The sequence below is a fragment of the Gambusia affinis genome, linkage group LG12 (assembly GCF_019740435.1).
Source record: "Gambusia affinis linkage group LG12, SWU_Gaff_1.0, whole genome shotgun sequence".
Lineage (NCBI taxonomy): Eukaryota > Metazoa > Chordata > Actinopteri > Cyprinodontiformes > Poeciliidae > Gambusia > Gambusia affinis.
The window spans coordinates 14,134,342-14,161,926 of record NC_057879.1 but is presented as its reverse complement, the minus strand read 5'-3'; the positions used below and the strand labels follow the sequence as shown (position 1 = coordinate 14,161,926).

The 27,585-nt window shown below is 38.1% G+C and overlaps 4 protein-coding genes across 10 annotated transcripts in view; 2 read left to right on the top strand and 2 right to left on the bottom strand.

The window, feature by feature from the left end:
* Positions 1-674: 674 nt before the first annotated feature.
* Positions 675-4,782, top strand: LOC122840949 (G-protein coupled receptor 55). Its single transcript, XM_044133771.1, has 3 exons — positions 675-878; positions 1,806-2,538; positions 3,343-4,782. Exons 1-3 carry the CDS (start codon positions 760-762, stop codon positions 3,547-3,549), a joined length of 1,059 nt encoding a protein of 352 aa, XP_043989706.1. The 5' UTR covers positions 675-759; the 3' UTR covers positions 3,550-4,782.
* A 2,518-nt stretch (positions 4,783-7,300) lies between these two features.
* On the bottom strand, positions 7,301-11,644 carry itm2cb (integral membrane protein 2Cb). Its single transcript, XM_044133769.1, has 6 exons — positions 11,420-11,644; positions 9,692-9,829; positions 9,387-9,578; positions 9,187-9,297; positions 8,947-9,097; positions 7,301-8,391 (listed from the first exon to the last, which is right to left on the bottom strand). The coding sequence occupies exons 1-6, from the start codon at positions 11,504-11,506 to the stop codon at positions 8,300-8,302; spliced, it is 771 nt and encodes a 256-aa protein (XP_043989704.1). The 5' UTR covers positions 11,507-11,644; the 3' UTR covers positions 7,301-8,299.
* A 1,985-nt stretch (positions 11,645-13,629) lies between these two features.
* Positions 13,630-19,183, top strand: hes6 (hes family bHLH transcription factor 6). The gene is made up of 4 exons (XM_044133768.1): positions 13,630-13,848; positions 13,934-14,020; positions 14,116-14,197; positions 16,995-19,183. Exons 1-4 carry the CDS (start codon positions 13,780-13,782, stop codon positions 17,387-17,389), a joined length of 633 nt encoding a protein of 210 aa, XP_043989703.1. The 5' UTR covers positions 13,630-13,779; the 3' UTR covers positions 17,390-19,183.
* Positions 19,184-22,648: 3,465 nt separating this feature from the next.
* The window catches only part of per2 (period circadian clock 2), a 31,122-nt gene continuing 26,185 nt past the window's right edge, over positions 22,649-27,585 (bottom strand). For 5 of the 7 annotated variants that reach the window (XM_044133765.1, XM_044133761.1, XM_044133764.1 and 2 more), the window contains 3 exons: positions 27,242-27,437; positions 24,838-24,988; positions 22,649-24,500 (listed from right to left, as the gene is read on the bottom strand). In XM_044133765.1, the coding sequence (XP_043989700.1) occupies positions 24,285-24,500; positions 24,838-24,988; positions 27,242-27,437 (563 nt within the window). In that variant the 3' untranslated portion in view covers positions 22,649-24,284. Of the gene's footprint in view, positions 24,501-24,837; positions 24,989-25,021; positions 27,438-27,585 lie in introns of those variants that run through there. The other 2 variants (XM_044133766.1, XM_044133767.1) reach the window with 1 other exon arrangement.

The window sequence follows — 27,585 nt, the reverse complement described above, 5'->3', positions numbered from 1 at the left end:
AATGTAAATTCCAGTTTGAGGAAACATAGAAAAAAACAAAACAAAAACACAAGCATAACAATTTATAGGAAACTGTTGTCATTTACTGACAACCAATGTTTCCTCAATGTGATATTTCTAGCTTTTGTCTGTTTTCTTCGTAGCATTCTGCTGTTGAATCCAGGGTAACACTGGTATGTTGGTGCTTACAGTCAGGTGTTTGTTTCCTCACTTTAATCCAGCCTGAAACACTTTAATTTCAACATGCTGGTTTGAGATAAGTGCTTGGTACTTCTGGTTGAGCTTTGTGGTTTTCAGTGGAAAGAGTGCACGATATGGTTGAATGCTTTGGATGCTTCTCTTGAAAATAAACACCAATGTTGTAAACAGCAATTTAAGTTATAGAAATGTCCTTTTCAGATTAATTATGTATATATAGATATATGTATATATCTATATCTATATATATATATGTCTATATAGGCTATATAAAGTACATTTTGTAAGATGTCTTTTTTTTCTCCAACAAAGAGTGGAAAAAAATTCACCAACAGCTGACTGACACACATTTTACAATAGGTTGAGACAAGAGAAAAGTGGCATCTAAGACATATTTACTGGCAGCTAGGTTTTCCATCTGTGCAGACAGTTTTACCTTTTTGTCACTTTGCAAGTGATCGTTTACATTGGCAGCACCGAGTGTGACAGTTTAAGACTTGCTGGACTAGTACAGTTTTTAAAAAAACACACATACACACACACACATCTGAGCAAACAGACATGTGTGGCATGGCGCAGGAAGTGGTGATGAAACAACAAAAGGCAGAAAAGCAGAAGCTGTCTGGCATAGCAGAGACACACAGAAAGAAACAGCAAAATTCCTCTTTGACAATCATGAGGTAAGAGCAAGACTATATTTCAGTTTTTCTACTGTACAGTTATATTAAAAACAAAGCAAGTAAAACTCTTTGTGCATCGCACCTGGGTGGCTGTTTTAACCTGCTGGAGTGTTTTAGGAAGGTAGACGGAAATGTTTATTTTATAGTTAGTAAGAATTTTCATGCAAAAGACTTAATTTAGCCAGATTAATTGTCTAAGAAATTCTGTTTGTATATATCTGAAAAGTACTCAATCTTCGTCACCTTGGTATGCTGCTTCTGCAAGAATAGTTTCCTATGGTTTCTAATTTTAAACATTTAAACTAAGTAAACACCACAAATAAGTCATACGTTTATACTAGATCTGTCTGTTGATAGAATGTTTTACTTGTCTTCTTAGAATAAAAATGACTTTGTTGCGTGATAACATGACCTGAGCCACTGCAGTTGGCAGCAGACTAATGCGACGTTAAAGGAAACCAGTCCCTCTGTGTATTCCACTGAGCGTCAGTCTAAGGCTTGACACGACTCCTGATGAAAACACACACTCAATACAGTCTTAATTATGATTCTGCAAATTCGTAATGCTGATGTCTAGGTGATTTCCATCACAAATTAGAACTTACCTCAATCTAGATCTCTGTTACTTTGATTCAAAATTGCACCACCAATCTAGATGAAAGTAGTAACATGTAAAAAGTTCCCATGCTACGTTGTGTCTGGTCTTGATAACAGAAACACAAAAAGCAAGCCCGCAGCTCGCATACCCACACATCTGAGAAGTTTCAGGTGCCTCACTGGCGTGGTTTATGTTTAATGTTCAGTGTGGGAACTAAGCGTAATGACAGGAACGGCACATTTATCTCAAAGAAGCTTTCACGGTGAAATGTTTAGTTTGAAAATACCTGGCATGGATGATGAAACTGAATCCAAACTGTTTCCTTGCAGCAACTACAGCAATATCTGCTCAACCATAGATGTGGACGAACAAATGAAATACTTGGAGCTGATTATATACATTCCCATATTCATAGTGGGGATGTTTCTTAATGTGGCGGCCCTGGTGGTTTATTGCCTGTGCTTCCGAAAGTGGACTGAGTCAACCATCTACATGACCAGCTTGGCTCTAATGGACCTCCTCCTCCTCTTGCCTCTACCCTTCAAAATGCACGCTGCATATCAGACGTGGTCACACGAATTCCAACACGCTTGTTCATTTCTGGAAAATCTTTATTTTGTCGGAACATACGGCGGTATCTACATGATCATGTGCATAGGTGTTGATAGGTGGCTGGCAATATGTCACCCATTCAAAGCCAAGCAGCTGCGCTCCCCCAAGGCGGCTCTCATTACCTGTGTGGGGGTCTGGGTTCTGGTATTTACTGCCATCTTTCCAGTCACCTTCAACTTAAGGACAAAAGTTGATGAAGAGTTCCACTGCTTCCATCGATTTTCAGAAAATGGCTGGAGCCCCAAAGTGATCATCTGCTTGCAAATATTTGGTTTCCTGGGGCCTGCGCTCACGTTGGTTTGCTGTTCCGTTCAAATCATCTGGACCCTCCAGGAGTCCGGCCAGCGGAGCACCAAGAGCCAGGCCTGCGTGAAGATCATCTACAGCGGCCTGTGCGCTTTCTTGGTGCCGTTCACTCCGAGCCACCTGGCCATCTTACTGCAGTTCCTGGTGAGACACGTTTTACATTAACAACGTGAACTTAGCCATAAAGCACACAACATTAAACTCTAATTCTATGCAGCAGAGTTAAAGATTTCTATATAAACTCGACGGGTAAATATCTCAAATTAAACATATACAGAAGATAATTTTCCAATTGAATGACAGCTGACAATGTTTAATTGAATCAATATTTGGTTCGAAGGATATGTCAAGGAAACTATTTTATATTAGCAGACAAAATTAACGTTTTGTGTACATGAAATGTTTTCGTCTCACCACCTTATTTCTTTATGACAAACCAGTAGACTTACAGCTTTACTATTTTAGACACTTGTAAAATGACTCAGTCTTGGGTGTTTTCTTTCTTCGTTGTGAGGTTTCAAAATACATCCGTGCAGGCAACAATAACCTTTGAATCTATTTGAAAAAATAGTTGTAGGCTATATATCAACGTTACTGGAATCACATTTATTTTATTATGGTGTTCATAAAAGCACATAAATAAATTTTATGTAACTTAGTGGAGATTTGTTATTAGTGCAAACAAAGCCATTATATACATATTAATTGTCAAACTCTAGATCTGGTAATTATATACAAATTGAACTAAACACTAGCACTCTGTGATTCTTTTTTCAAAATTCTTATTTAAAAAGGACATTCCTCAGGATTATGTATTTAGTATTAACTACTCGTGAGGCCTCCATAAATACAAAAACAATTTTATGAAATTATGTGTAAATTTAAAAACATATAAATTATATCATTCAGTTGGATATAACAATACTTAACTTTTGCGCATACCTTCAGGTACACCAGAAAATGATTGAGGACTGCGACTCCGTGAAAAGTATAAGCATGTTTTTGCAGACGGCCATGTGTCTGTCCAACATCACCTGTTGCTTGGATGGCCTGTGCTACTACTTCATAGCTGACGAGGTGAAAAGCACGAGAAACAACTTCAGGATGTCCAGACTGAGCCAGAGGAGAGCAAACTCCAGCACTTCAGAGTTCTGAAAGGTTGAGAACAACAGCTAAAGATAGGACTTGTATGTCACGACCTGGGTCGTTGTTTTGTTATTGTTTTTTTTTTTGTTTTGTTTTGTTTGTTGTTGTTTTTTTGAGCTGGGCAGTAAAAAAAACCTGAGCTCTTGAAAAAGTTTGGCAGACAGTTGAAGCAACTGTCAACCTGCAATGATAATTAAGCACCCAGCAGGAGCAGTAAGCTACCTGACGCATCTGTAACCTCAAAGAGCGCCAATAACCAAGGTACAGGCAGCAAAAAAAAAAAAAAAAAAAAAAAAAAATTCCACTACAGATGACAAGAGTTTTTTTTTTGTTTTTTTTTTAAGAGATGGCTGAGAAAACTTTCTGCTTTCTCACTTCCTGATGAGAAACTGACTTGTGGTATGATTCATTTTAAATCTGGCACTGGTGGCTCATTGCAGAGCTTTGTTGTTTTGATTCTCAAGAACAGCGGTCAAAAAAAAAGAAAAGAAAAAAGGAACAAAATGTCTTAAAAACATGACCAAACAATCACACTTGATAAATATCAAAAAATATTATTTCATTTGATATGCTTACTAAACGTTTGGCTGGCTGTCTAAATGAATACATGTCCCATAAAAAGAAACAAATAATTCAAGTGGGAAAGCTCCTGCTTGATATTTTAAAGAAATAACTGTAGATTTTATTTATTTAATCTTTTTTGTAAATGAATAAGTGTCGAAGGCACACTAAACATTTATTGATGCTAGCTGGTTACCAACATTAACCCTTTAACAGTTAAAACATTTTTGACTTTATTTTTATTTTTTATTTTTGCTCATTCTGTATATAACAAATGGTTTAAGTAGTATGACTGATTTGTAGAAGAAATAGCTGTGAAACTGAGCCTGAAATAATAGAGAGCATTGTGTTGGGATTACAAAAATATTCTTAAATGTTTGTTTGTTCGGAATAAATTTTAACAGAAAGCTTTGTTTCTGTTTCAATAATGAAATTACGGTAAGAAATTCAGTAATGTTTTCATTTTTTTTTTTATTAATCCATCAGCTTAGTGAATTTTATACATTACTTGTTGGTAGTTGTAAAATTAATATGTACATATGTTAAAATAATTTACTTTACTTGGCACTTTTTAATTTCAGGCTTTTAAAGTTTTTAATTAAATAGCTAAAAACAATTTGTTCATAGCAGTCAGTCTTCTGTGTGAGCTACCGGATGATGGTTTACGGGTCGGTTTCATAAACATTTAGAAGAAAAAATGTTATTTATATGCGAGCACAAACTGTTCCAGATGACAGCTTGAGATGCCTGCCAGTTTCATAGTTATTAAAATGATGTTATGCGATCATAGTTTAGAAACAGTGGACATTAATTGCAGGGCTAATCTGAGAACACATTTCAGACAAAACACATGAAGTAACGATAATACTAAGGAATTTACAGTCCTTGGTTGGGCTTTCTCGTTAAAAATACAGAATACATTTCTCAGAAATTATTTAAAAAGCTAGCATATCGTATTCATGGCTCAAATATACATAATGGTTAAACAATTTGACTTTACAGGAAGGCATGGACTTTAAAATAAATTCGCCGCCCTTTTTCTGAAACTCTTACTGAAGCCACCTGTAGTTAAGTGACTGTGTTAAATCCTTCAGTCAGCAAACCATCGAAGCCACATGACAAATGCACAGACTGCAATGGGAACCACAAAAGGTTGTTTTGCTGGCTTCTGTGACTTCATTTTCCTCTATTATGATTGCACAGCGCCCTTAATATGCACTGGGTAGAAATTAAAACAAACAAATGCATGTTTTAACTGCAGCTGCATATTTTGAGGGTACAAACCTTTAATTTAAGGACACCTATTCGGTAGGAGGTAAATCAATCTAATTAAAGTAGTTTTAGAATGCTATTTAATTGTTGGCATGAATTTCTTATAAGTTTAGTTCATCTGGGTTATAAATATAATGAGGCAGAGGTTGCTTCTTCTACCCACTCTCTTCAAAATAGGAGGGAAAAGAAGTTAACGTAATTCAAATGAGGCAGAGTTGTGTTGAATTTTGTGAGTTGGGAAATAATTAGAAGAAAGTCTCCAACCATCCAGGGGTCCCCAAAGTCGGTCCTCGAGGGCCGGCATCCTGCATGTTTTAGTTCTCTCCCTGGTGGGACAAACAACCTTTTCATCATGTTAATGTTCTTCTTAGGCCGTCTAATGAGCCATCATTTGATCCAGGTGTGTTAAACTAGGGAGAGAACTAAAACACGCAGGAGGCCGGCCCTCAAGGACAGACTTGACACTTGGTAAAAGCATCTAAAATTTTAAAACAGTTGTAACTGACAAGAAAGACTGCATGATGGCAGACATTTATCTGATCACCATGACCGTAAGTCATAAAATGAAACAAACTAGGTTCAAAGTAATGTGAGAAAATCTACTATCCTGAGGTCACCAGAACTACATCCCCTTATCTTTTTGTTTCCTCCACTCGTCCTTTTATCTTGAATCTCATTCAAATGTCCCATTTAAAAATGATAGGCTCCTTGAATGAGTTTCTCAACACAGATGAGTTAGTTGTGCAAACAATTCATCCAAACATCCTGTACACAGGATCCGGTAGACATCATCCCACAATAGTTGTAGTTTTTTAATAACATTTTGCTAATAATGTTATTTTGTACTAAGGTTTTCTTAGTACAAAAAAAAACCTTACACATGCATTTAAAAAAAATAAAAATAAAAAAAATAACTGACTCTAAGTTTTATATTCTGACATTTTCTGACATAAATTAAGTACATACTTGCTTTCAGCTAGTCAGGTATGTCAACATTTATTAGATTATATTTTAAGTAGGCCAGTTCACATTATATGTCTGACTATACAAAATAGTGTTTTGGTTACTTTGTTCTGTGGATTAGCATACGTTTAGCGACATTTTTGGAAATAGGTCATTATGACTCACTGCCCACAGTGGCACAACATTGAGGTTGGCGTGAAAGGTAAAATGATAAATGGGCTGAGTTTATCTAAAGCCTTCCTAGTCAAATAAGCCAGTTAAAGCACTTTACACCAGAGTCACATTCATAAATATGCATGAATTCACACACTGTTACACAGATCATTAGACAATGTTGGGTAAAGTGCCTTGCCCAGGTTGCACATCAACATGTGGCATAAGGAAACTGGAACCAGACCAACAACTCTGAAATGAAAACTATCCACAAAACAGTCACTTATTGAGAACTTGGCAAAAACAAGTCTCAAAACCAGAGAAAAAATGTCTCATTTGCACCTCAGAGCAGCTTTCTGCTGCATGTTTGCCTTCCAGCAAATGGGTGATGTGAGCCCAATAATTCAAGCTCTTTAAGGAAAAAAAAATTCAAGACGCTCAAGTTATCTTTTGATTCAGAATTTCCAATTTGAGAATTTTTTTTTAATGAAGTAGATAATTTGAGTTGCTTTCAGCAAGACAGAGTGATTATACTTACAGTCTTTGAAAGTGCAGCTCCAAGCACTTCATTTTTGATTGTGCCCACAAAAACTTAATTTTCAGATTTAGAAAGCTTTGTCCCTTCACCTTTCAATTAGATCACAGAGACACCTTTTGAGAAAATCTGGGCTAAAAACTAAAACTAGATTCAGTCTAATTGAAGTTTTTATAACTGATTCTTTTATGCTGTTGTGCACATCTTCAATAGATGTGCCAATAACTGTCGAGGAAATCCTAAATGTGCTTCACCGATAGTGAGAAAACTCCAAAAGACAAAGAAAGTTTGATTTATTTATTTTTAAAGCAGTGAGATCTTAAAGAGAATTTGGACTGTACAGTCAGACAAAGTGTCAAAAACAGTGAAATATGAGCACATGTACATCATAAACACACCTAAAAATGTTATTTATGATAAGACTCATCAACAACGTAGAGAACCGAAGTTAGAAAGGACGGCGAGGAGGCGAAAGCTAAAGACAAACAGCTAAATCTGAGTGAGAAGAAGGAAGAGCAAAAAGAAGTAGTTTTTTGCCTTTGATACCATCTACAGTAAGTGATCTAAACTATAAAGCACTCTTCAATATAAATATTATATCCCTTACAACTACGTGTAGCATCACTGACTGCAGACTTTGGTTCCCTTTGTCCCTCTACAGCACTGCTACTAATTACAGTCTAAAGCCGTATTTAACCCAAAGAGTAGTAAAGTGTGATACCAAAGGGAAAAAAAACAAAAAACATGAATAAGTGACCTCTCACAAAAACAGGTTTTGATAAAAATCTATGCATGTAACAATGTGATATTAAGAAGAAAATTTACAGTATATATATATATATATATGTATATTGCTTAGGAACAATCAGTTATATACACAATTCGGTAATGATATAAACAAGCAAAATTAACATCTTAACTACATGAGGTATGTTTTGCCCTTTAAATGAAATTAAAAAAAAGACCAACAGACAAATATTAACAAAATAAGAACAAGTCTGGTTTTCTGATGTAATTGTCACAGACTGACTGATTTGACTGAGATTAATATCTCCTGCTCTTCAAGAAAAGCCACAGATAAATATAAACACATCACATGTACATGTTGAAAAGTAAGACATTAACAATAAAAAGAGCAAAGATGAGACAAAAACTCTTAAAACTGAAACTAAAGGACATTTTGTTCTTAAAGTGCAGCATAACGCATAAGAAATTCAAGAGGTATGGTTTGAAATTGGCTTCAGTGTCGGATGGCTGTGATTTCCGCCTCAGATTTTAGAATCGGTCGCAGATGACGGTCTCGACCACAAAAGTGTTCTCAAAGTGACGGATCCTGTGGCACTTCTTTGTCTCACGCCTCTCGATACCTGGAAGAGGCACAGAAAGAGAGAGAAACAAAAGACGCGTTGAGAAAAATCTGCTCAGCACTGAAACTCCTCGTATTACTAGTGCTGCTGGCATGCTTTCGGTGCCCTGTTTGATTCAGCACCAGTCTCATCCATATATGTACTCAGGGGGAAGTTTGCTGCATCATTTCTAAAAGATCTCACACCAACTGAAGGACGCGACGCCAGAGTTATCTTTCGTGCGCATCACTGCCTCCTCCACAAATGTGTGGACGTGTCCACTGCACTACGAGTGACTCACGTAGCAGGAGGAAGTTCCCAGGCTGTGCCCACACTCAACAACACACACATAAAAACGCACGCAAATGTCTGTGACAGGAGCAAATTGCACACTGTCTGAAGTGCCCAGAAGGAAGACCCAATTTGGTTCTGGTTCTGGTCACACTCACAGTGACCCCTCCTAAGCACATTGCATGGCTCACCTCCTCACATTGTCTGGTGTCAAGAGAGGGTGAGAACTAGGCGGAAGTGACCGGGGCAAATGCTGCGCATCATTTATGGCAAAATTTCACTCACGTTGGCGCTGGTTGCGACGTCTGAGGCGGTACGTCTCTTTGCCAAAGCAGAGTCTGTGGATGAAGGGGCCCAGCTGCCTCATGTTCCTCAACCTGCCGGTCACAACCATCTCCTCTTGGACAATGTACGTCTGGGGAAGGTACGTCCCCCTCTGAGGCGAAGAGATAAAGCAGTCAGTGAAGAGGGAACACAATGTCCTTGCTCCTCTTTGGCAACTGTTAAATCGATTGCAATGCTCACCTTGACATTAACAAGCAGCTCCCACAGACTGCGAGGAGGCATCACAGCAGTTGTGTTCAACTCAGTGATGTAGCATTTGTCCAAGGCAATGTCATAATAGGCTGTGAGGCCCTGCAATGAATCAAGAAGAAATATTATTTAGTCTTAAACACTCAAATATGGCGAGTCTAGATAAGAGGATGAGACTTTGTATTGCCTACCCTCTGGAAGTCATGGACGATATCTGCCGGGTCACTGCCCCCAAAATGAGGCACGGGAACACTGATCTGCTCATAGTTCTCCTCAAGGTAGATGCCCACGTTCTCCTCCAGTTCTTGGCGTCCTCTCAGGGGAGCGTACACAGAGTCCTCGTAGACGACCCGGCAGTGGAATAAGCTGTCCTCTGGGATCTGCTGTGAGGTCATCAAACAGAGCTGAGTCAGCATGTTTTATTTTCAATTGCATGGTCCAGATTCGATAAGATTCGAGGTGAGATTTGTTTTGGGGGTTTCTTAACTCGACTAACCTGGGACATAAAGTAGAAGCGATAGATGTAAATGGAAGGCAGCACCAGTCCCAGAGTGAAGACGACGAGGCCGATCGCGAGGCAGCACAGGCCCACTGGAAAGGGTTTTCTGGGCTTCATGGGAGGAACCAGCCGCCCCTGTGAGGGAAGAGGAAAAGACGACTGGTTAGACAGCAGCTCAGTAAACTCACACAAAGCTGCAGAGAGCCATGCTCTTCCTTACTGAGTCTGAATTGTAACATAGTTAATTCTGACAAGAGGCAGTTGCCAAGCTGTTAGTCAGGCGAGGGGATCTGGTAGACGTAGGAAGGACTGGAGTGAAGCACGCCAGATGCCCGCCCACGGTCTCTCGGCCAACCTTCTGCCTCTCCCATACTACTGTTGCCATGGAAAGCGGAAGCGGGGAGAACAGATTGTGCCAGCCTCTGACGAAAATGCTGGCACGTGGCCGTCTGGGTTTATTCTTGGAGCCCCACTTCAATGCTCCATATTTGCCGATATTAAATCCCGGCTCACCAAGTGGGATTGGAAGAAAAATAAAAAAAGGATGTCTGCGTAGAGTAGAGGGGTCCCTCAGCATAGGTGGGGGCACGTATTAATAGATCTACACGTATTGCGTATCGGCTCTGACGCCTTACCTCCTGTCATGGCCAATCAAAACCCACTCTGCCTCTGACATCCTTCAGCTGACGTAAACAAACAGATGAAAAGGGGAGCCTTCTCTGATGACTGATAGTCATTGAGTGTTTTTTTACATTGCAAAGTGGGCTGGGAGAAGAAGAGGGGATTGAAAAAAGACTATTCAGTGCCTGATTTCTAATTATATTCTACTACTAGGAGAGAGTCAAGAATGGAGGCTGAGAAAAGACAGAGCTGATCTATCTATCTATCTATCTATCTATCTATCTATCTATCTATCTATCTATCTATCTATCTATCTATCTATCTATCTATCTATCTATCTATCTATCTATGTCACATAGTATGTGTATGAGCAAACACATACTATGTGTCTAATATTTTATGAATTAAGCTACACCCAAAGGACTCTAAATGCAAGGTAAAAACATGAATTATCGCACTACTCATCCTGCTGGATTCAACCCCTGCAGGACTGAAACGGTATAACATGCTCTGAATGGCACAAATGCTGCAGGAACTGCAATAGGTTTTTTTTTTTTCCTCTCTTTGTTTCCTCAGTGTTCTTTCTTGAGGTAAAAGTGCAAATAAGAAGATATTATAGGTACATACTGTATTAAGGACTGTCAGTCACATCCATCTGTAATGCACACTCATACAGACAGGTCTATTATCTGCAGTGTCCTCAAGGCTGGCCGAATGAGATGATGTAATATCAACATCCTCAGACTGACACTGGCATGCACTGACCCATTATGCTACAGCACGATTTACCTCATTGCCTCAACAAAACAGCTGCTGCAACCCTTCAGTCTGTTGTTAAAAATTGTAAAATTTACAGAAAATGCGAAAATAAATTAGGGTTTTCATTGCATGTTAGATTGTGTTTAAATATAGGCACATTAAAAGATTAAAGGTTTAAAATTAAATCCTATTACTAGCCGAAGAACGCATGACCAGGCACCATGTATCTACTTAGTTATATCCTGTGCAAAGGAGAGTCTACTCTTGCTATAATAAAATAATATTAGTGCTAAAGAAAAATGCCACAGCATGAAAACAAAAGAAAGATTAGATGCGCAAACTCACGTGAGCCTGGGGTAGAGTGATCTTGTCGACATCCTGGTCTTTCTCGGGCTTCTGCGCCGAAACTGACTGGAAGGTGATCTTCACCATGTTTTGGTTTAGCTCGGTTTGTATTTTTTCCCCCTTTGTCTCCTGCCTGGTTGTGGTTCTGGATCAGCGCCGCGCTTCCATCCACAGCACCGGGAGGACTTTATAGCGCCGGTGCAGCCTCGCCCCCGGGAATCTGTGACATCAGAAGAGCGTCTTCTCTGACGTACGAGCGCTGTGTGGGACCGAGGGAAAAGCCTCCTCGTTGGTTTCAACATAAGAGCTAGCACTGCTTTAAAACGTTCTTAGACAGTATAAAGTGCACATAAATAGTTCAAATTATATATTTTATGAGCTGGTTCGCATAAAACACCAACGAATTTGATTTTCAACCCGTTTTACAGCGAAAAGAATGCAGGTTAAAACATTTTCCAGACATTAAGCTACTCCGTGCTTTTACTTTGAAGTCGAAATCCCAATATGGTAGTGTTTTCCGCATTTTATTTAAAGCTGAATATTCTCCCCACATCCCTGTTCCGAACACTATCGTCCGGAAATGTTGTGATGTTACAAATTGTCTCAGCCAGCAGCTATACTGCAATAAAGTTATCAATAGGTTATTGCTTCTGTTGACGATGATATTGCAGATAAAAACTGCATACTACTGTGTATAATAATCAACATTGGACTGGCCGGGATGATTATATCATTGAGCAATTTCATAAAAATCCGTGATTACTTACGGAAACATCTGTTTGTTTAATTGGTCAAAACAAATACAGGCTAAATCAGATGATAACTTTGCATGCTACACCTACATGTCTTACTTAAATCATCCCCAGCAGGTAATCTATGATCTGTGACACAAACAGTGGGCATCACAAGCCATTCATGTGCTACAGTATATCTTCATTGCAAACTGACTATTCATGATTACAGTCAGCTATTTACCATATGCACATGTCACAACAGTGACCATCTCACATGCTACTGAGAAAGTCCTTGTTTAAATACTGAGAAGTCACAAAGGAAATGTTACATTTCCTTAATTAAAATGATAGTTCAAACCTATATATATATATATATATATATATATATATATATATATATATATATATATATATATATATATATATATAAAACACCGTGTGGCAGACCTAAAAAAAAACGAGGGTGGGGGGGAGCTGTTACAGAAGTTTAATAGTAAACCTTATCTGAATAGGAGCGATGTAGCTGGTCTTTTTTGTTATTAAATTATATACCTCTTGTCATACAATGTCAGCTACATCTATTGTTTTAGCTTGTATTGCTAAAATGGTCACTGAGCACAACTGTTACATAACCCACTGGTTTTCCTGCTAACAAGTGACATGCATTAATAGTAACCGACACTTGTCAGGAATAGATCACCATACATAAAACCCACAGTGAGGGCTGAAGTGAAACGTGCGAACTCTGGATGATTTTCACAGATTGTACTCAAACCTGTGAAATAACATTGTGTATATACAGTATATATATATATATATATATATATATATATATATGGTTCTCCCTCTGAATGAATGTGACAATATTATTTTGCAAATAAAAGATAGAACATTCATTTTTACTTTCTTTTTACACCCTGTACTTTGGATGGCAATAAATGAGGCCATGTGCTCATTCTTGTTCTCTTTTCTCAATAGATGTAAATAAAGGAACTGAAATAACACTTTATGAAGAACAAAACAAAAAACAAACAAACCAAAAAACACTGTCTGAGAAAGACAACAGTGAATCATGACCTTTGCGATTTGCCTTCTTTACAACTGTTTGAACAGGAGGTAACTGGTTTTCATTTGTCAACTGATTGTTAGTAATTAAGAATTAATTAACCTAACTTCCTAATGACGTGAGAACTGTCCCTGATAAGCACAATTTAATAAGCGCTTAGCCCTGCAGCTAATCAGGAAACTGATGTTGAATTCCATTTTTTTAAGAGTAAGTGCAACAAACTATCAGCAATTGAACATGTCATCCTGAATGCATAGTTTATAAATGACTTCAACTCTTTAAAGTTCGACTACTAACTGCAGAGTGGTTGTGGCATCAGATCATCGCATGTCTTGGCTCCGTGGTCCAGGACCCCTGCTGATAAAGGGTACGGGCGTTGCGCGCCCTCTCTGTCTTACACCCAGTTCATCCATTTATATGTAAATGAGCCATGTATACAGCCGCAGAAAGGCCCCTCGGCAATAACAACCCATTCTCTGAAGGAGTCAACTACCGCACGGCCATCTGTCCCCCACACGGACTCTAGCTAACGGCTTTTTGGATCTGGCCAAACATCAACCATGGCTCCGATACGCAGCAACACCAGCGGAATGAATGGAGGTGATAGCGAAATACAATCTGACAGGAAGGTAGGATATGGAGATTTTGGTAGCTGCGACAGAGCGTAGAAATTAATAAATATGACCTCTCTGTCCCTCGATATTCTTCCTTCAGATGAGGAAACCTCTCGTGGAAAAGAAAAGAAGAGCTCGCATTAATGAAAGCTTACAAGAACTCAGGATTCTCATCGCAGACTCAGACGTAAGTGAGCTTTTTATTTAAATGACCTCACGTCGATGTGTCCTAATTGAGTTAATTTAGCTCAATCAGTGGCTGCTGCTTTTCTCTCACCGCAGTTACAGTCGAAGATGGAGAATGCTGAAGTTTTGGAGGAGACGGTGAAACATGTAGAAAGCGTCCTGCAGAACCGAGCTCAAGGTTAACCTCTGCTTCTATTTATCATTATTCAAAACAAGGTTGACCTATAGCCTACAAAAATGTTTTGAACCGAACGAAAATACCCTGTAAATAACTTTAAATAATTCGTCCGCGAAGAAATATAGTTCTTATTATTAGCGGATAAATATTTTCATCAGTGGCTCCCAACATTTGAGTTGTAACCTCAGTTGAGGTCGCCAGTTGACAAGAACAGGGTCTTGAGATCCTCATAAGAAATAAATGTAAATATATGAATGTATAACTATATACATTCATGTCAGCACAATTTTAGCACATCAACTTTATATAACAAAGAGTAGCCCTCACAAATGAAACATGACAATCTGAGACCAAATCACACGTTATGTATTTATATGTAGGCTATTGATTGTTAGAAATTTTGCATGGCATGGAGAAAGTCATGTTTATCCCTGTAGAGTATATTTTCACAATTACAAACATCAACAAAAAATATGGAGGAGCTAAGCGTATGCTCACAAATCAAATTGGATGTTTTCCATTGTGTAGCAGAAAACATTATCTAAGGCTACGTTCACACAGAAGGTCTTGATACTCAGTTCCAGATTTTTTCCTGGAATCCCAACGGGTGAAGTGACGCGCATGCGCGGAAGAAGGTCATCACATGCAGTGCACTGTTTGTGAAGGTAATAATGGATGCCGTTGAATGCAGATCAATTTTAAAGTTGTTGATCAATTAGATACGGTAATGTCATAACAAGACGAAGGAAGCTAAGAAAAATGAAAGCACAACTAATTGTGATGGCCTTGAGTATGGACCTTACCAAGCTCCGCCCACAACCGACCCACGTGACCGCAAGTCTCACAAGCAAAGCCTCGTAGCGCATTATTTCTATGTAAACATGACTCCATTAGTGCATCATTTCTACCGGATTTTCACAATATATCAGCTACTACGATGGACAGAGGAACTATCAAGTTCATGTCATCATCTGGGAGGAGGTTACTGGTTTCTCAGTCGCAAGCTGGTTGCAAACCTGAGGCCAGCAGGTGTCAGTCAGTCAGTTATGGTAGATCTGAAATTTGGTTTGATGACCTCAATATGAGAAGCTACAGACTGATAAGAGGAACCAAAGAGCTCTGTTAAGGTAAAGAAGCCATTTGTTTGTTAAAAGTTTATGAAATATATTTGTTCTATTTGATGTTTGTTATGAATGACGATGCGACCGTCACAATTAGTCCAACGTTTAGAAACTACAGCGGCTGTAATGAGCCACAGCAAAGGTAAACAAAAGTAAAATAACCCGAACAGGTGATCAACTCAAAACCACTCCTTACTCTCTCTCTCTTTGTGGTTTAAGCACACCTGTTACCGTGGCAACCGCCTGCGCCCCCGCAAGACGAGCAAACATTACGTTAAAAACAAAACATTCAGTCCGTTACGATATCAAGTTTCCAGGCTTGATATTTATTTCTGGATTATTAAACAGCGCTTCCCTGAACACAACGATGTTCAGGGAAGCGCAGGGAAGTGCAGGGAAGTGCAGGGAAGTGCAGGGAAGTGCAGGGAAGTGCAGGGAAGTGCAGGGAAGTGCAGGGAAGTGCAGGGAAGTGCAGGGAAGTGCAGGGAAGTGCAGGGAAGTGCAGCTAGTCAACATGATTGACTAGCTGCACTTGGTGTTAGAGTGGCTAACACGAGTAACAGTTTAGTCCAAAACCTTTTCTGCTAAAATAAAATCTTTAGTGTATGTCAGATACAGTACACGTTGCATATTGATCTGTTTAACTAACGTAAAACTGTGTAGCAGACAGGCTACAAGGTGTAGAAGTTGTGTCAGTGCTGCTATTATGCTGTACTTGGCTAACGAGAAGCGTGTGTTTGTGAGACGGCCACCCACGTGACCACGTAGAATGTGCATCAGCCAGTGAAAAACGGCCCCTCTGGTAAGGTCCATTGACTGCAACCTCTGCACAGAAGTCTGTTTGGATATGCAGTTGGAACCAGGAGTGGTGGGATTGTGACGTCACGTACTTCACTGAAAATTTTCAGCCATTGTTTATGTCTAGATTTACTGTGCCTAGCTTCTTCTGGTGCAGAATTATGATGCACACCTAACATCAACAACGTCAAAGTCTGATAAAATGAGATATGACTGTTCAGACTTTAGATGCTTTGAAGTGTGGTACTTCAATGTAGTACCACACATTGAAGTGGCACAAATCATTTTGATTTTGGGGAGTGGGAGTGAAATGATCTGAATAGGGCCATTCAGACTGACATGAAAAAGGTCTATATGGGTCACAAGTGGGCAAAAATAAAAAGGATTTGGGTCGCATTTACCTGCTGTGTGAACATAGACTAAGAGATTAATGAGTCAATTATTATTTTTTTTAAATTACACTATATTGTTTTGTTGCACCAAAACATAATCAATAAATCCAGTTTTGCTGAAAACAGTAACAATGATATATATATATATATATATATATATATATATAATAAAAATAATATTTTGTGTTGTTTGGTTAATCATCAGAAGTACTCGAAACCCTCAGTTGGTAGCTCCTGTTGATAGAATGACGTAATAAAGGACTTCAGCACCAGTGAAAGGACTGGAGCACAAACAGCAAATTTGTTGGTGGTAACACTAATGATGATGTTTTTCAATAATTTACCAAAATTCCATAATGTTCCAACAGATTGACTGACTTGTACCGCTTGTGTACTCAATCAATAGTTTGACTCAGACACTATTGAGACGGGATGCGTAATTTGACGTTTAAAATAACGTTGTGGCTGTTGTCTGTCTTTCTCCAGAGGTGGACGCTCTGAACAGGGAGGCCAAGGAGCGTTTTGCTGCCGGTTACATCCAGTGCATGCATGATGTGCACACGTTTGTGTCCTGTTGCCCTGGAATAGACCCCGCCATTGCATCTGAGCTGCTGAACCACCTCCTGGAGAGGATGCCCCTGAATGACGAGGAGCGTGTTGATGAAAACAAGCCAGCCTGTAACAGCACTTGGCCCCTCCCTGAGAGTATGTACACTACAGTGGTGTCCCCGGTCACTTCCAACACCTCCACTGATGACCTCAGCTCCGACCTAGATGAGACGGACTCGGAGCAAAACCAAGCTTCCTCCACAGAGGAGGTAGCTAGCCAGCATGTATCGTCTGGCGTAACTTTCTCAAAGCCAATGTGGAGACCTTGGTGAAAAATTTTGAAGAGGCTTGTGTAAACTAGATGATTGTTGGTTATTGTTAGAATGTGCTGGATAGGCTTTTGTTCACTACAAAACATACCTGAATGGGCAACAATGCAATGTCTCTGACAGTGGTTCTCTTTTTTTTTAAATTACATGCCACCTTGGTAATTTCTCCAAGTATGACCATCTTGTTAGACTTTTTAACACAGTAATAGAACAGAACTTGGATCTTTTGAACTTGCTGGGTTTTGTCATGGACACAAAATCCTTCTAATTTATTGGCAATGCATCATTGGCTGAGAAATGTGTTTTAAAAACATCCTCTCTTTTTAGACATGTTAAAATTTCTAAGTTTAAATTTGAAAAAAGAAATTTAAAGAACGTTGAAATCCCCAATAGTAAAGTCAGTGGGTGCTTACAATCTCCAACCTCACAATCCAATATGGCTGCCCTGACATTAAATTTAGTATGTCTGGCAACTTGTGTATTATTTAGCTAAGTGACACACAATGCTGTGAAATCTTTTTTAATTAACATATAGCAATGTTTTTTAATGAATAACAGCTAATGTGATGGCATTTAGCTTATAAACAATTATTTCGAAATATTCTTTTTGAAAACCACTATAGTCAGTCCAACTATCACTAGTCGTACATGTACCACAGTTTGAGAACCATATGTCTAAGACTGTGATTCTTACACTGTTGTGTTGGTGGTATTGACACTCCATGTAATTGCACTTCTATGTAATTGAATCGCTGACTCACAGAGTACTGTATAATGTCCATTTGTGAATATTTTCTATACCAGACTAATTGCAGTTTGACATGCAGGATGAGTCTGGACTTCTATTGCTAAAATTAGCTATGCTTGTCATTTAGCACTATAGCTAGCACTGGTTTTCTGACATCCTACCATATTAATACCTACAAACATAGTGTTGTGTTCCAATAAACATTTTTAGTTTATTTCTATTTAAACAAATAAGCTAAAACAGCAATTATGCCTGACTACTTCTTAGCATACGCCTGAGGACTTCTTCATGAAACAATATGAGATTTATCAGTGCAATGAAAAATAACAGAAATACAAGGGCAGCATTTTCAGAGAATTGCTTAAGCAAAGATTAAAATCTGTGATCAGGAAACTGTCAGCTGGGAACAATTGTTCTGGGCTTTCTAAGCAGCATAAGCCATGTCTGTGTTGAAACTGTTGGTGACAAAAAGCTGAAAACACAAAGGATGTTTCATTCAAGTTATTTTAAAATTTGCATTTGACTGTTTTTGTGCAGAGGAGGAACCAAATCCTCCGCATCTCCAGCATACTTTGAAATGCACCTTTCAACCAACTATCTGGTGGAAATGGGTCATTATAAAGGAAAATCAAGATCCCTGTCCTGTTCTGTTCTGTTTTAAAATTACTTTAATGCCATTACCGTACTTTAAAGTTTTATTAAGTCTTTTAAAAAAAAGCTTGGGAACCACTTCGGCTAAGACATAAAGAAGCTCTTTGTAAAACGTATCAAAGCTGCAGTTGAAGTATTTAATGTTGTAAAATATAATAAAAATAGTTGCAGAGATCATTGATGTGTACATTATGCATTTAAAAGTGTATAGGCTTCCCTTAATAAGGTGGTGAATGCATTTGTAAATATGTGCTTATTAACATTTAGTTGTTCCTCTCCAGATAGATTGTTAGTTAAATTATTTCCTATTTAGAAAGTCGAGGACTGTGTATTTATAGTGCATTAGTAAGCTACGTTATCCGGTTTAAACCTTCCAATAAATAACTTCTTTAAACAAAGACCTCTGTGGACATTCTATTTATGCAACTTTCTCGCTCCTAAAAAGCAACTTTTACACAGAAGAATCCCACTAACCACCCACCCTCGTCTGTTATAAAGATTTACTCTGCGGTTGTGTGCCAGATTGCGTGAACACTCCCTCTCCCTCTCTCCCTCTCTCGCTCAAAGATTTCTTTGCACGTCGTAGGCATTTGTGAAGTGTGAAATGAGTAATCGCTCCTTTTATAGGCCTCGTTCTTGTCAAATGGGTTTCATAGCTCTGTTTGAGCTCAGCTTTTACATGTTTTTTTTTTTTTTTTTTAAATACCTTGGATACATGGATGGTCATGAGAATCAATTTCCTATAAGCACCAGTTTGTCATAATGTACTGAATTAGTCATAATGTACTGAATTAGGCTATTGAATGCACACCCTTTGGGTGTGCATTCAATAGCCAAATATTGAACGGCTTCAGGATCAAAAGCGATGAAGTTTCTAATTGTGTTCCTGCATTGCAATGGACGTGACGGAAAATGTTACAGGTCTTCCAGATTTCAGATCAACCAGCACTTCTGAGCATGTGCACGTCTGAATCCATGTGTCTCCTATGTTCCTGCGATATTCACAGAGTGTCAATTATTTTGCAGTCAACGGTCCTAACACCTCTACCAGCTCTTGTGATTGTGACAATTTTGAAAATGACAGGAGAAATGTTAATACAATTAAATAATCCTTCTACAGCACCACCGAGAAGCTTCCATACCCATTGAACTTTTTCGGGAAAGATCAACCGATAGCAGTGTGCAACTGTAAATTGGGAGGAAAATGTATTTTACAAATTAAAAATCTGAAAAGTGGGGCATTTATTTTTGTGTGGCCCCTTTATGTACCACTAAATAAAATGAATTGCAGCAGAATGGCTTCCACCTCTGTGTAAAAATGGTTGTCAGTGAACACTACAGAACAAACAACATCAGTCAACATCTTGGACAGGTCAGTAATACAATTGTGGAAAAGTTGAAAGCACAGTTAGATTATAAAACATTGTCCTTCATCTCAAAATAAAGAGCGAATTGCCAAAGTAGAAACATCCCAGCCTAGTAATCAGAGGAAAAGGCAAATAATCCAATACTTCTCTGGAGGAGATGCAGAGATCCTCAAACACGGTCTGTTTGGAAGAGTGGCAAACAGAAAGTCATAAGAAGTCCATATTATTGCAGGTTATGTCGCAAAAAACTGTGGCCAACACAAAACTATCACTACACACGCTACCCTGAACACACATACTATGGTGTGGGCAACCTGTCAAGAGGCTGCAAAAGACATCACTTTCCAGTAAGATTACACTAAACAGCGTTTAGATTGAAATATATCCATGTGTTAGAATAAAGTGAAGACCTAAATACAGTTGAGAATATTGAAAACTGACATGATATGAAAAGATGGTATAGGCTTTCACATAAAGTTCCAGTGCATTAAAGAGTGCAGCCAAAGTGACAAAATATGAAAAGCTCCACCACATGAAACTAGTGCATAATGCTGTATTTACCTACCGCAATACTAGGAATGATTGGCTGATTGGTGAATGTTTGGACACGTCTGAACTATAATCTTCCAAAAATAATATTTGACGAAACAAAATTCTTCGTCACGCAGTATTTGTCGAACATCATGCAAGAACATATAGCCTATAAAAAATAAAAATAGAAATAAACCTGTTGAAGTATTTCTTGTTAATGTGAAACAACTACGGTTTCACTTCATTGTTTCAAGAAGAAAGAACCAAAGAAAGACCGGATTTGCAGATCAGCAGATGTAAATAAGCGCAGCAGGCCAGCAATTTGCACCTTGTCCTAAATCTGTAGCCTAACATGCAGGGTAGAAGGTGTGAACGGGGAATTAAAGTAACGCGCCATTCTTATCAAGCACTTTTCAAACTCAAGCTATCAGATAGCTTGTTTATTTACGCCACCAAAAGAATGCATACAATAATAATAATAATAATAATAATAATAATAATAATAATAATAATAATAATAATAATAATAATAATAATAATAATAATAATAATAATAATAATAATAATAATAAAGCCTGGTTCTACTCCACATTTCTTTCAGATTAAGGCAACTGCCAAATCCACGCTGGTATTTGTATGAAATGCGAGGTGTGAAAGTGCAGAAGACTGCGAACAAGGCCGCTTTGAAGTGGTGGATCTGTCAGGACTTGACAGCAGAGTAGTCTCCGTAGCTTTTCAGTCAAACATCGATTTGCATCAGGCAAATGAAAGTCAGAACCACAGGACAGGAACACTTTAACATTATGCATGCTCCTTCCTAATCTGAATATGAATCGAAGCGTCATTGGCGCATTCTTTTATATTAATGCATTTTATCGCCATCCAGTGGTCAAACCATGATCAAAGGCCTTGACAATCCGACCAGCTGCATCGTGGCGTCGGTCCAAAGTCCACCAAGCCTTTTAAACAAACATTTAGTCAAATAAACAAGTGCATATTTTTCATTCAATTTGAAAATTGTGTACACCCCATTAATCTTTCTGTTCTTTAAAAAAAACAAAACGTTCCCAAATGTGTGTTTTGTTTTTTAATTCTGGCCATATCTGTCAAAGAAAGTGATTAAAGTATAGCTACACAGCAAGTTCTACTAGTTTTGTTCATTACTTGAAAGACGTCAACACATCTGTGTATTCTGAGTAAGAAGTCAGTCTCTGACATTGGTTTGAGGAATGTTTGCGCAACTCCTCACCTTCATCTCTGAGACATTTTAAGGGTAATCTTAATCCCCTTTGAGTGACCCGAGAGCTTCTCAATGAGATCAAAGTCTGGGCTTCTAACAGGAGTTTCCACTTTTTTGCTCTTTGACCCGTGGAGTTATGGGATGATTAGGGCCATTGTGATGTTTCCGAGTCCAGTTCTATCTCACATATCATACTTTCTTCCCTGACACCCTTGACGGTAGAATTTTTGGTGTATTCGGTTACTTTGTTAGCTAATAACCATGACACTTTCACCTCCATTCTTCACAGTAACTATAAAGTTTTTCTCCTGATATGCATCATGATCTGTTGTGTTAAATGTTATCCCAGAAGTTCAGGTCTTTGACTGAATTTTCTTTAGCCTGACCTTTACAGCACAAATGTTGCCTCCTGAACTTGTTCAGTATCTTTCAGATTGGACAGACCTGCTGTCTCACATTTGTGAGCATCTTCAACTTGCTGTTTTGTGACAACATCTGAAGGCTTCAGAGGTTTTCTTTAGGGTCCTGCAGTCTGCTATTGTACTGAATTTGCTTGGACAACCAGCCCTGGTATTTAACTATATATATCAATCTTTTAATTACAACAAAACTTTTACTGTTTTATAAATGTCACACTAACAAAAATGTGCATACAGGGAATTAAACAAAAGGCAATGATATGTGGATGTGAAACTGACGTAGGTAATACGCAAAACAATGAAACATTTTATGTCAAGAAAATATTTAATTTCATTGAACCAAGAAAAAATAAGGACACGAAAAAGAAAGGTACTTGATGAGCCTGCTGAAATAGCAGACAGACTAATGACACATTCAGAAAAGTTATAGAGAAATAGCATGGATTCTCATGTGAAATTATAACATAAAAAACCCCAGGCATCTTAAGTTTCTAAAATAATAACAAACATTTCAGGTTTTTGGCTTATAATGAGCTGGTGTCATCTCTTACTCTACCAACCTTATCCACTGTAAACAAAAACACAGTTATTTTTCCCTTTCTGATTCAGACTAATGCTGAAGTTTTGTCAGCATTAGTCTTCTTGGTCCTGTCTGTTTTTTAATTTAGTTTTTTTTTTTCTAAGAAATGCATTATGTACTTTTCAAAAAGCATGTATGCAAAATATATACATATATAAATATATATACTCAAAGACTTTTCCAAAGGTTAACACGTGCAAAGAAATAAGAATTTCACATCTAAAGCAATTGATGCATTTCATAAGAAACAAATAACTAAAATATGCCAAACCCACATCAAGCACAGTTTGGTAACACAAGGCTCCGAAGAAAAACAAAATATTTTTGAAACACTACAACCGAGTAAAAGCAGCATTGTGCACATGCTCAGTCATATCCTGTTAAAATATTATTATCAACTTAATAAATACTGCAGGATTACATATAATTTTATGATATGGTTTCTACTTTATGGCATTTCAGAAGGAAATATTGCACACTTTCCTCCCATTATTCTCATTTTACTACCATGGCCCAGCTTGCTCTCAGCTTCAATAATGTACACAGTGCCGGATAAACCATCAATAAAAAACAAACCGGGCTGACGTTCGGTCTGGAGCTTCTTAAATAACCAAATAAGGTCAAATATATTATGAATAGCTGGCCTTTATGTCAGATTTGTTGGACCGCACGTTACTCCACTAAAGGGAATAATCAGAGCATGTTTTTATGTGGGGGAGAAGGGAGTGAAATGATGGATAGCTTAACAAGTTTGAATTTCCCAGTTCCAAAACTGAGTTTGAGCAATTGTAGCTGCTAAAGAATACCAATAATTCTTCCTTTTAGCACCAAAAGAGTGCACATATGCTCATCCGGTACCTTATGAGAATGAATAACAACAGAACCTAAGTAATTTGTTGCTAACAAAAAGAAAAAGAAAAAAAAAACAATAACAAAAAAAAAACTCCACCCTTTTTTCACCTCACCAAACATAACTGGGAAAATATCCTGAAATACTGATTTCATTAACTGTCTCACAGTCTGGCATGTGTTTGCTTGGCATCTGTTGTCATGCTTTGAGCACGATTGTGAACATTGTTCTGTTCCCTTGTCACATGTTTTATCTCCTATAGTCAGTGCATGAAATTCTTTCAAGGTGCCACACTGCGATATGCGAAAGAAGGCAAATCATTAAACACACAAAGTCAGAAAGCTCGGCCTTTATCCCAGAAGCAACTAAGGGACCCTGCTTAATGCAGCTAAAAATAAAACGAAATTAATCACCACAGACGTTCACATTTTACAAATGCAGATTGTACTGCAACGCAGAGCAAAACGGCTCATCTAAGGCGGCTTCTTCTTTACAGCAGAGCAGCAGTTTCTTTAAAACTCTTGTTGATTTGCTTCTTCTGCCCGTGGGCTGCAGTTTGAAGGAGAACCTGAGTGGCAGGAGACCAGGTCAGAGGTTAAAGGTTGGCCTCTGAGCCTCTCTGGGCAGCAGTCCTCCCCGATCTCTGTATCACCCACTCCCAAATCTGGCTGGTCTTCTGCTCCAACTGTTGACGCAGTCTCTGAGGTGTTGTCACACCAGGTGCATCCCTGGAAGTCACAAATGTGTTTAAATCCTAAATGAAGGAGTGAAGTTTAGACACACAAAACATATAAATACAGGAAAGGTTGATAATAGTCATTGTTTTATGCATCAATGCCTAAGTTTCAGCTTTCAGCTGTTTTATTGTATTGCTTTGCATTTGACTCTTTTTTTCTTCTTATGTTCTCAATTTACATCATAGAAATGACTATAACTACCACAAACTACAAGTTGGAACCATATTGCGACAGGAAAAGTAGCAAAAAAAAAACAATTATAAAAGCTTTTCAAAGTTATGCCAATAGGAGCAGTATGTGTTAAAATGAAACAGAAGTTATTTTCTACCTCAACGTTGATGGCTTTGGGTAACTCTCCCTTCTCTATCCAGGGGTGGACCTCGCACAGCTCCTTCTTCTGGTCCACTGAAAAGTGGGGCTGGCACTGCTGCAGCATCCTTATCTTCTCATTGTCTTCTTCCAGCACTCTGTCAATGTCCCTGGAAGACACACGAAAAAAAAAAAAAAAAAAGTTGCAAAAGTTGGGTAAACAATCATTCTTCGGTTTTCTCTTATATATAGACAGCGGCAGCTTTCTTGTCAACATATATAAAAATTCATTTAGATCTGCTTTAACAGGTGCATTAAAGCTGAAGAGGAAGTAAACTTTGAATAAGTAAAAGACATCAGAGAATCGTTAAGTTACTGAGAATGATGTAACTTAACGATTCAAGAATCACAATATTGTGCTCATTCTGTGAAAAACAAACAAAAAAAAGTCTAGTTGGAATAGACTATTTCCATTCCTTATGGTTCATGACAGAGGCTTCTTAGTGCAGAGAACTTAGCGCTCCCTCTAGATGACATATATAACAGCTTTTAGTTGTTACAGATGCGAAACGCATTTGTTTAATGTAATCCTGCATTGTTTTGCTGTAAAATGTCATTAAAAACTAAATCCTTAACCACACAGAATCATTTGATGGTCAGAAGATTAGGATGTAGAGATTCTACTTCAATCTGTCCTTTATTCTTTGACATGTATAGTTACTATAATGTAGAGTATCATTTCATATATATTTCATCTAATATAGTCAAAAAACGTCTAATGAATGTATTGAAACACCAAAGGGAACCTCTGCATATTTTTGCGGCATACATTTATTCAGTAACAATCTTCTTTTGTTGATACATTTATACTAAGGAATCATTACAAATATTTACTGACATCACCTGTTTTGAATTACAGATTTATTCCATACATGACATTTTTATTTGTAACATTATCCATCAGCCTTAAGTGGCTTAAGTTTCTCCCCAGCGGTTTTTCACCATGTGTTGTAGATCAACACAGGAATACACACATAATCATTACAAGGGAAGTTGACATAAGAAAACATAAAATCATGAACAACTTAAAACACTCAAAATATCAGAATCCCATTTTTATCATTTTGTGTGTAAGTTGCTGAAGCATCCCTGCAGTGAAAACCAACTAAAACTGAACCAATGTCAGCATTAACATTGGGCTGCCATCTACTGGTTAACTAATGTCCCTACAGCAGGTTTAAATGATTCAAATTTCTTTAAATCTAAAGCTTTCACTACTGGACAGAGAGGGATGCTATGAACAGAACTGGTTCCACGTTAATCAGATTCATGTCCTACTTTAAATTAAACACTGTAATAATAGAGTGTAAATGTATAAGGTATGCAATGTAATTTTATTATTGACATATTTGCAACTCTTGTGAAGACAGAAGTAAAAACACTGCTTTATTTAGGACATGGTCAATATTTAGAATATTTAGAATCTGTAGAAGGTGACAACTCTGAAATGTTTGCACAGTCAGGGTCTAATAGAAGTCAAAAGCTTAGAGGACAAAGTTAACATGAAAATTTTATTGTTTGAAAAAAGCTACAACTTTTGAACAAAGTTTTTGTGGACTTCCTTTATTTATTTTTGCTGAGTTTGTTTTGTTAATTTGCCCTTAGAAATAAGAAAAAGGAATACATTTATTCTCCTTAGGAATCCCAGCCTGTTCTTCTTTAGCAGTTCTTTCAGTTTTAGTCCGATTGAATGGCCTTTTGGCTCGACCTTCATCTTCAGTTCACTCTGCTTATTTTCAGGGGATTCAAGTCAGGTCTATGTGCAGGTCAGTCAGTGGCGCTCACTCTAATTGTCTGGAGATCGTCCTTCACCAGCAAAAACATAGTGTTGTCATTTGTTTTTTTTTGTTTTTTTTTTCACAAGTAGAGTGTTATTGTACCCTTTCGATCCATTTCTTTTCAGAGATCTGTTCATCAACGTATTTGTGAGAACAATTCCTGACCATTGCTTTGTGTCTTGGTAGTTTTTACTGACATCTCTCGCTAGTTCTCATTCCAGGGTCTTTTAAATCTTTTGCTCTGCCAGGCTTCTCTTATGCTCTCTTTTCTATGCATTTCTACATTAAATCACTCTAATTCTCGACATTTGGAAACAAGGTGACAATTGTTTCTCCTACTGCTTATTGCACATCAGTAGTCCTTTTTTTTTTTCTCAAGTTCAGCCCAATTTGTTTATTTGTTGATCTGTTACCCGGATACATCTTATGCTATAATCAAAGAGCTACACCACAAAGAAGAAATTAAAATGTTTGGATATTTCCTTGCATTTCTGATCCAACCAAAGGCTGTTTAAGTTTCAAACCACAGTGATAACAAGAACCTCCTTCCTATTCCTCGCTGGCTGCGCCTGTCCTTCGACTCACCGCGAGGGCAGCTCATAGGTCATCATGACTTTCTCCTCTGTGTTGGCCATCAGCAGCCAGACGGGGTCCTGCAGGACACACTTGAGGAGCCCTGTCTCCGCTGGTCTTTCCTCACTGCTCCTAAGAAGGCGTTTGTGCTTCTGGCTGCTCTGCGATGAGTCCACACTGCCAAAGTATTTACTGCTGTTGTTACTTCCTGGAAAAAAAGCCAAGACCAACATATTTTTATGACAAACGAGTTAATCATAAAAAAGCCTCTTATGTCGACTTTAATGTTTTATTCTCTGCATGCTACAATCGTTTTAGCAACCACCCCTGGCAGAGGGTGTTTTTTGTTTGCTTTT

Coding starts and splice junctions, on each gene's coding strand:
- LOC122840949 (XM_044133771.1), top strand. CDS start 760: ATGTGTGGCATGGCGCAGGAAGTGGTGATGAAACAACAAAAGGCAGAA. Junction 879..1,805: donor TCCTCTTTGACAATCATGAG/GTAAGAGCAAGA, acceptor GTTTCCTTGCAG/CAACTACAGCAATATCTGCT. Junction 2,539..3,342: donor CCATCTTACTGCAGTTCCTG/GTGAGACACGTT, acceptor GCATACCTTCAG/GTACACCAGAAAATGATTGA.
- itm2cb (XM_044133769.1), bottom strand. CDS start 11,506: ATGGTGAAGATCACCTTCCAGTCAGTTTCGGCGCAGAAGCCCGAGAAA. Junction 9,579..9,691: donor GCTTCTACTTTATGTCCCAG/GTTAGTCGAGTT, acceptor ATGACCTCACAG/CAGATCCCAGAGGACAGCTT. Junction 9,298..9,386: donor TCGTCCATGACTTCCAGAGG/GTAGGCAATACA, acceptor GATTCATTGCAG/GGCCTCACAGCCTATTATGA.
- hes6 (XM_044133768.1), top strand. CDS start 13,780: ATGGCTCCGATACGCAGCAACACCAGCGGAATGAATGGAGGTGATAGC. Junction 13,849..13,933: donor AAATACAATCTGACAGGAAG/GTAGGATATGGA, acceptor TTCTTCCTTCAG/ATGAGGAAACCTCTCGTGGA. Junction 14,021..14,115: donor TTCTCATCGCAGACTCAGAC/GTAAGTGAGCTT, acceptor CTCTCACCGCAG/TTACAGTCGAAGATGGAGAA.